Source organism: Rhinoderma darwinii, chromosome 1 (assembly GCF_050947455.1).
Source record: "Rhinoderma darwinii isolate aRhiDar2 chromosome 1, aRhiDar2.hap1, whole genome shotgun sequence".
Lineage (NCBI taxonomy): Eukaryota > Metazoa > Chordata > Amphibia > Anura > Rhinodermatidae > Rhinoderma > Rhinoderma darwinii.
The window spans coordinates 496,300,726-496,309,907 of NC_134687.1; the positions used below are offsets into that span (position 1 = coordinate 496,300,726).

Genomic DNA, 9,182 nt, shown 5'->3' on the forward strand with positions numbered 1-9,182 from the left:
GCAAGAGATTGTCTTAAGATGTTGAATATTAGAATTTTCCTTTTGTCAAACTATACTGCAGAGATACTGTACTGATATTGAAATGTTCATTCTCATGTCATGTCTTTTACCAAATCTCAGTATTTTGTGACTTAAAAAAATAAAGATTAAGAAAAGGACAAAAGGTCAGTCACTGATGATCTATTGTATAGTGAGAGTCCTTTTACATGGGCAGACAAATTACCCATAACTAGAGCAGATATGGCACATCATTTAGGCCTGCATTTATATGTTGAAACAATTGCGTGGTTCTTCGTTACATGTGATCGCCCGTCTCCTCCTCTGCTGCCTTCACTACAAAAGACAGGCAGATGTCGGTTTACATGCGTGGATGTACGGCCTACAAACTATTCATTTTATGTTATCCTAAGGCTAGAGTCACATGGTCGTTGCGCATCTCGGCCGTGAAAAACTGCAGTTTTTCACGTCCGAGGTGCATTCATGCTCTGCGGGACGCAATATCACGCATTCCCCATAGACTAGAGTCTATGCAGGGATGTGTGAAAAAATAGGACATGTCCTATTTTCACAGGGACCCTTCACACGGTCCGCTGAAACAACAGCCGTGTGAACGGCCACATTGAATTTTATCGTTTCGTGTGACGGCCGTTGTTTCAATAATAAGGCCTAAAAGATGCAATCAACAAATTATCGTTCGTCATTTGATCGCTGCACATGTTTACACTGCACAACGCCTTTAACATGGGCCGTTGATCTGCAGAACATGCTTACAAACGTTCGGTACCAGTCATTGCCCAGTTTAAACATGCCCAAAGATCAGCTGACTAACGAGCAAACGTCGATCGCATATTCTATGCAGTCTTAAAAATTACGCTTTGTCGGCAGCACATCCCTCTTGCGTAACAGTAATGCAAACTCTATGGGGACGGACGATCGTATTAGTGATTGTTCATACCCATACAGTTTGCATACTCACAAAGATTACCCAATGTAAATGGAAGTTTTAATGTTTCCATCCCATGTGGACCCGGAAGACAAATTAAACAGCACCCATTAATATCAAGTGCTTGTCTGTGTAATGCAGGACCGATCCTCCAGAGGAATCTACGCTTTTTGTAACCATTATGTGAAAATGGGTTTTCTAAACTAGGCAACCCCTTTAAATGCAACACAGCTACATATGGCAGACAGTGGAATGGTCGGAATGGACAAAACATGGGAGCCAGTTAGACCGCTATGACGGAATCAATAGCGCAGTCGACTGCGCTATTGATTCCGTCGGAAAAACCTAAACCTGCCGGAATGGTGACAAACGGAAACCATTAGCAATGATATCAATGGTGAAGGAAACGGAAGCTGTGGTTTCAGTTTGATTTTCCGTTGCGGGGGTCACCCAACGGAAACGTGGAACGGAAAGCCAACGCTGATGTGACTTCCTAAGGCCCTAACCCTTAGGAAGTCAGTGGACAGTGCAATCTCCGTTTGGGGGTATTTATTAAGACTGGGGAATCATAACTGGAGTAGGAGGCACATAATTTATTAAGAGCCGCACGCCTTTTATTAAATTAGGCGCATCTCAGGCTGTCCATGTGCCTGAAAGGGAAATCTACGCCAGCGATGAACTGGTGCATATTTTCACTATAATTTCTGCCAGTCTTTGCCGTAAATTATACTAGATTTGTCGGGCTATGGCAGGCCCCATCCACTTTTTGGGTAGTGTGACATGGGCAGTGCAAATGGATCAAATGTCGCGATCTTTGGAGCAAATTGCCAGTATTGATACATTCACGACTTTTCTACGCAAGTTTTAAATAATTAATAAATTACCACTCATGTATTTATAATGGTAAGATTTTTTGTTTTAAATTAGAAATAGGTACATGTGTGACTGAGCTTTACAGGTTCTGTGTTTTCTTAAATACTTACTAACCTTCCTTCAATTTTCCATTCTGTCCAGAGACCAGTCCCAAACTTGTACTCAAAGAGATCATTCTTATTCTTCAGATTGGAATTGGAATAGATGTCTCCAGTATAGCCGCCTGGTAATAAAAAGAGACAACACTAGTTAGACTGAGGATAGTTGTTTCCATTACTAGTTGGTTACAATTGTCAAACGGACTAAAATCTATATGATGAAAAAGAAAAGAAATATACATTTTCAACTTTTAAAACACACTGCATGCAAAGAGCCAATTGTAGATCAGTGTTTCATTTCTTCAGGGCACACGAACACCCACCGCAGGCTGCCTATGGCTTGAGCTTTGTGAACACTAGAAGGTCAGAATTACACACAGTTTTGATGCAGTTTTTGTCTGAGTTTTCTTTAGTCAAAGCCAGAAGTGGATCCAAAAGGAATGAAAGGTATAAACAAAAGTGTAAAGCATCTCATTTCCTTTGTGTCCACTACTGTTTTTAGCTCAAGAAATCGCACCAAAACTTTGTGTGCGATTCGTGCCCAAGAATCACTGCACACGTTTACACTGGATAATGCTTGCGAAAGTTTGTTCTAATGATCTTTAGGGCGATTATCGCCCAGTGTAAAAAGTTAGACAAGATCGAGATCTAGAATTACTAGTCAGAAATCTTTTCCAGAAGTTCCAATAAACTCTGGAAATCGTATTTCTCCAATTCCATGTTACTTACCAAACACAAACATACTACTTCCGTAGACCACTGCAGAATGGTGATATCTTGGTGCTGGCGGAGTCCCTGTCGTAAAAGCCCTGTTCAAAGCACGAGACAATATATGTTATATACACTATAGTGCTGTGCATATGAAAAACCTATCATTCAGAAAACACTCCTGCCTTGATCAGTATTTTATACCAAAAACAGATTTGACATTTCCCATGCTGTTTGAGATGTAGCCAGTCTCATACTTCTGTAGACACTTCTACATTCAATATTGAACAGTGAAACCTGGTTATTATAACTCTTGTCATGGGCTGCTCTGTACCTGCACCAGGAGCAGTCTTTCACATCAAATCTCAGCAAGTCATTTAACATGTTCTTCCTGTTGATAATAAGCAATAGATTAATTCATATATTCCCATTTACCCATCATAAACTGCACATACAGTAGCCCTGACTAGGGCCGGCTCCAGGTTTATGTGGGCCCCCTTATAACTCTACTTCTTTCATCCAGTACACGATACACCAATGTTTGTTGCCAGTGACCTTGTCACGGTTTTTGGGTTTGTATTTTTTTGGTAAAAATTACAGTTCGATTTTCCTGTCATTTACCAAGAACGACAAATAAAAAAATAAAACATCACGTGTGAACATGCCCTAAGGAGGAGATGCTGTATGCAGCAAAGTTTGTCATTTACCCCTTTTACTGATGGAAATGTAGGTGCGATAATTGTTGAGAAGTATTTTGTTTTTTGCCTTTTCAAATTCATAGACAAACAGCCTTTTATTTTTACATCGACATAGCTGTATAAGGTCACGTTTATTGCTAGACGAGCTGTAGTTTATCCTGTCCCATTTTGCTATTTGGGTGATATTGGCCTTAAATTTGACAAAGATCTGAGCTCTAGTCCTTATATTCTATTTGTGGAAAGTGTTTAAAGTCATAACATATTACATACATCTGTGTCAGTGAAATGGTTAAAGAGGCTCTGTCACCACATTCTAAGTGCCTTATTTTCTACATAATGTGATCGGCGCTATAATGTAGGTGACAGTAATGCTTTTTATTTCGAAAAACGATCTATTTTTACCATGTTAGAAGCGATTTTAGATTTATGCTAATGAGCTTTCTTAATGCTCAACTGGGCGTGTTTTTACTTTAGACCAAGTGGGCGTTGTACAGAGGAGTGTATGACGCTGACCAATCAGTGATCAATCAGCGTCATGCACTCCTCTCCATTCATGGTCAGCGCATAGTGACACTGCGTTGTTCGCTATGTGCTGTCTTAGGGTATGTTCACACGACCTCTTCAGATGTAATGGAGGCATTTTACGCCTCGAATTACACCTGAAAAGACGGCTCCAATACGTCGGCAAACATCTGCCCATTGCTTGCAATGGGTCTTACGATGTTCTGTGCAGACGAGCTGTCCTTTTACGCGTCGCTGTCAAAATACGGAGCGTAAAATGACGGCTCGTCAAAAGAAGTGCAGGACACTTCTTGGGATGTTTTTGGAGCCGTTTTCTCTTAGACTATTGAAAACAGCTCCAAAAATGGCCGTAAAAAACGCAGTGAAAAACGCAAGTTGCTCCCTTGTAAACAGCTCCGTATTTTCAGACTTATTTTGTTAATTGTGTGAACATACCCTTATACTGACATATTAACGATACTGAAGTGTTTAGATAGTGACTAGACATACCTTCCAGCCAGTACGGGATGTCTATTCACAATCCCGGCACTTCATTAACGTTTCTGTGGTACTTACAGCAGAGCAAGCGTAATCTCGTGAGATCTCACTGTAAATGACAGGTTACAGCGACATTACGCTTGCTCTGCTGTAAGTACCAAACAAACATTAATGAAGTGCAGGGACTGTGAATAGACATCCCGACCTGGCTGGAAGGAATGTCTAGTCACTGTCTAAACACTTCAGTAATGTTAATATGTCAGTATAAGACAGCACAGTGAACAACGCAGTGTCACTGTGCGCTGTGTAAATGAATAGATAGAAGTGTATGACACTGATTGGTCAGCATCATACACTTCTCTCCACAACGCCCACTTGGTCTAAAGTAAAACACGCCCACTTGGGCATTAAGAAACTAATTAGCATAAAGCTAAAATCGCTCCTAAGGCCTCATGCACACGAACGTAAATACGCCGCTTCTATTGGCCACGTGTACCTCCCCGTGCCGTTGAAAAATATAGAACATGTCCTATTTCAGGCCGTAATTATGGCACGGGCAGGCCCATAGAAGTCTATGGGGCTCCCGTAATTACTGGTGACTACGTGTGTGCACCCGTAATTACGGGAGCGTTGCTAGGCGATGTCAGGGGATAGTCACTGTATAGGGTGCTGAAAGAGTTAAACGATCAGCAGTAACTCTTTCAGCACCCTGGACAGTGACTGCCGATCACAATATAGATAAAGCTGTAAAAAAAAAAAAAAAAAGACGTTCATACTTACCCAGAACTCCCTGCTTCTTCCTCCAGTCCGGCCTCCTGGGATGCCGTTTCTTCCCATGTGACCGCTGCAGCCAATCATAGGCTGCAGCTGTCACATGGACTGCCGCGTCATCCAGGGAGGTCGGGCTGGAAGTCGAAAGAGGGACGCGTCACCAAGACAACGGCCGGGTAAGTATGAATTACTTTTACTGCGGAAAGGGCTGTCCCTTCTCTTTATCCTGCACTGATAGAGAGAAGGGGCTGCCGATTAGTGCAGTGCAATTTTGCAGCGAAAACGTGCCCGTAAATATGGGTGGAATACGGGTGACACCGGACCCGTATTTACGGGCACGGATCCGTAAATACTGGTGCAATACGGGTCGAATACGTGTGACCAAGGACCCGTATTTACGGGAGGAAAAAAATACGTTTGTGCGCATGAGGCCGTGGTGAACATAGATCGTTTTTCTAAATAAAAAGCATTACTGTCACCTACATTATAGCGCCAATCTCCTTATGTAGGAGATAGGACACTTATAATGTGGTGACACAGCCTCTTTAAGCAATCGGCCAAGTGACATGATTTGGCTCCAGGAACCGGGCCAGGTTCACACTGCATATATTCAGGCGTCTTTCGGAGCTTAAAATGCTTGGATTACGGTCCGAAATGCACTTGAAATATGACTGCAAACAGCTTCCCATTGTTTTCAATGAAAAAATGCTGCGTAGTTCATACGAGGTGTATTTTTATGCTGCTGAATTAAATAAAGTCTTGTAAAAATAGGCATAGTAAAAAGGCGTTTTACAGACCGATTTTTCCCATTGACATCTCAATAAACGTTTCGAAAATACGCCTATGAGCTGGAGTAGATTTTATCAGCCTTGTGTACGGATTTCTAAAAATCCCATTTACTTCAATGTAATGTTTTATTTTTGTATTTTCCAAATGAAGGCCAAGATTTATTTATTATGTTTTTTGAAGAAAAACATTTTAGTAGATGGCCTGAAGAATCCGCACGTGGGATAAAGTCAAATAGAGCCAGAGTTTGGCAAACAAACTACTAAGAACTCTAAGGCCCCATGCACACGAACGTGTTTTTGCGGCCGCAATTCCCCCGAAAATCCACGGGAGAATTGCGGCCCCATTCTTTTCTATGGGGCCATGCACACGACCGTAGTTTTTACGGTCCGTGCATGGCCCGGGAACCCGCACCGCAGAAAGAACGGGCATGTCCTATTACGGACATCTTCTGCGGTCCGGGCTCATTGAAAACAATGACGGCGGCCATGTGCATGTCGTACGATTTGCGGGCGGCCCGCGGCTGACAGTCCGCAGCCGCCCGACCCGAAAATCACGGCCGTGCACACGGCTACGGTCGTGTGCACGAGGCCTTACCTATCTATGTAGAAACATAAAACATATAATAATGGTGAAAACCAGAGCAAAAAAAAAAAAATGAATTCAGTTTTATAACTAGAATGTTTAGGTATCTGATTATAATCTATCAAAAAAAACGAGAGAAATAAAATAATTTACTTCAAAGTTGAGGAAAAGCTGATCGGGGTCTTGCCTACATTTTAGTGTGATCACAGTGAACGAATGGCGGGAGACAATACATATCACATCTACTGCGCTTCTTCTCGGTATGGTCCGGCCACAAGTAGTTCTGTCACATGATAAGTTTCCAAAATTTCGCATTGACTTACAGAGAACTAATAAATTTAAAACAATTAAAGGAATTCCACCACTTACCCGTTATCACCGCCAAAGACGTAAATGGCGTCCTTGTAAGCTACAACAGTATGTTTACTCCGTCTGTAAAACAGAACAAAACACGAATATTTGTACTGTACATATTTATAGAGGACCGGTCACCTCTCCTGACACATCTGTTTTAGTAACTACTTGCATTCCCCAGGAAATAACAATTCTGGAGCATCTTTTCTTGGACCTCTGCATTGTGCTGTTCCTCTGTTATTCCTCCTGGAAACGTATGAATAAAATTGACAACCAAGTGTTACCATACTTCTTGTCGTTAGGGCGTTTCCCTACACAAACGGTCACTTCTAGCACTCACTGTAAAGTGTCAGAGTGCGTATGACACCTTGGACAAGGGGAATGGTAAGAACCAGTTGTCAGTTTATTTATACATACTGTATCCAGGAGGAATAACAGAGGGACGGCACAAGGCAGAGTTCTAAGAAAAGATGTTCCAGCATTGTTATTTCACACGTGCAAGTATTTACAAAATCAGACATGTCAGGAGAGCGGACAGGGTTACGCGCACTTTAGGGCTCGTACACACAATCCGATTGATTAAATCCATTATTTCTATGGTGTTTTTCATCATTTTCCAGTGTGGCCAATTTTTTGGTTTCTGACAGATTTTCACACTGACAGATGGAGCGATTGATATTCTGCCGAGTGCATTGCATTCATCTATACAGATGTAACATATAGATGCTCCGTGGTTCTACTGAATGGTATTTACATCACTATAGGACATTATTGCGGCCCTCTAAAATGAGCCTTGGAATGAACAGGAAGTTACACTGGAGGGCCGGGCAATGTTGCAGTCTGTTATCAACGATGAAAAATTAACCCATACGGCAGCTCCATAACCACATGCTGGTGGTTCAGTGGCCCAAACCTATAGACCTGTTCCCTTTAATTCTCCCAAATTATTATAAATGGCGCTCACTACATAATATATTTGGGACAACGCATGACCCACGATACACTTACACCCCTGCACTGCTGATACACGTAGGACAAAAGACGACGCAAAACGCCACCATTGTGAGCTGTGAAGCCTCGCCCCTCGGATACATCTCCAAACGGCGCACGCCTTCATCAATAAACCGCACGCCGCTTGCACCATTTTTCCTAAACTTGCCCGCGCTACGTATGTGGGGTGACTGGCTCCTTGGCTTACCTGGCCCCCACAAACTCATCACAGGGCAGCAGCCTCCTCCAGCGGTGAACACTTTCAAAGGGCCCGAAATTCAGAGTCAAGTACTCAACACTGTCAGAGCAGCTGTGATCGAAGTCTACACTGGGGGCCACCTTGGACTTGCACGCCATTGAGGCATAGACTACAGGATAGCTAAACGTACCGACACTGTATATTATACAATGTATAGGGTGGTGCCAGCCACTACTCTGCCTTCACTTCTCACAGCTCAGCCATTGGTCAATATAGCCCCGTATGCGGGGTTAATGCATTCCTACTGCCAGGCCACTACTGGGTACACGACTGTCGGGCACATAACGCCGGCACCGGGGGGCGTAGAAGCCATTACTAGGTTCAATAAACTACACCAGGAAGAGAACTAAGTCACAAGAGCGGCGAGACCACTTGGTGACAGGAAGACAGCGGTAACAACGAGAAGAAAAATTACAGAACGTCCCAGACTATCTATCCAACCACGCAACTCTATGGTAAAGTGGCAAGTATTGTACTGCAGCGACATCTAGTGTTTTAAAAACAAACCATCACTATACTGCCTACAGGTTATTAGATGTATATTGTTCAATCATTAATCAGGTTTTTAAGAACTGTCATTCATTTGAGAAATGTCTCAATACTGGAAACATTTCTCAGGGCTCATGTTCATTTTTTATAAAGACTGTTTATTTGCACCAGCCTTGAGCTTTTTATACATATGCGTTTTTATTTTGCAACAGCCATCGGTATAGAAACCCGCATTAGCGTATTCTTTTCCATACAGAAAAAATGGTATGCCCACGCATACAGTCCAAATACCGTATATGCCAAAAGGACGCTTTATTTGGCATACTTCAATCCCATTATAACCTCCTAGGTACATGTTTGGCATAAATGTCAGGAACATTTCCTGACATATACACTGAATCTAGGAGAAAAAAACTTAAATGTAAACATAGCCTTATATTAGCTGCTCAACATTTTTTTGGTTGAGGAGATGTTGCATGCGGTTCACATGAGGTTCACATCTGCATCATTTTCAGCCATGCACACAAATATTAAAGGGGTTGAACACTTTGGACAATTCCTACTTGTTTTAAAGGTCCTTTGACGATAAACTGATCTCAAAGTGTCCCCCTGTTGGGACCCCAAGGGAT

The 9,182-nt window shown here is 42.4% G+C and overlaps 1 protein-coding gene across 2 annotated transcripts in view; it reads right to left on the reverse strand.

Annotated features, from left to right (window-relative positions):
• LZTR1 (leucine zipper like post translational regulator 1) overlaps positions 1–8,471 on the reverse strand; it is a 50,438-nt gene extending 41,967 nt beyond the window's left edge. For both annotated transcript variants that reach the window (XM_075835717.1, XM_075835709.1), the window contains exons 1-5: positions 8,014–8,471; positions 6,831–6,893; positions 2,957–3,013; positions 2,644–2,723; positions 1,931–2,039 (exon numbers count right to left, since the gene is read on the reverse strand). In XM_075835717.1, the coding sequence (XP_075691832.1) occupies positions 1,931–2,039; positions 2,644–2,723; positions 2,957–3,013; positions 6,831–6,893; positions 8,014–8,162 (458 nt within the window). In that variant the 5' untranslated portion in view covers positions 8,163–8,471. The remainder of the gene's footprint in view (positions 1–1,930; positions 2,040–2,643; positions 2,724–2,956; positions 3,014–6,830; positions 6,894–8,013) is intronic.
• Between the last annotated feature and the right edge of the window lie 711 nt (positions 8,472–9,182).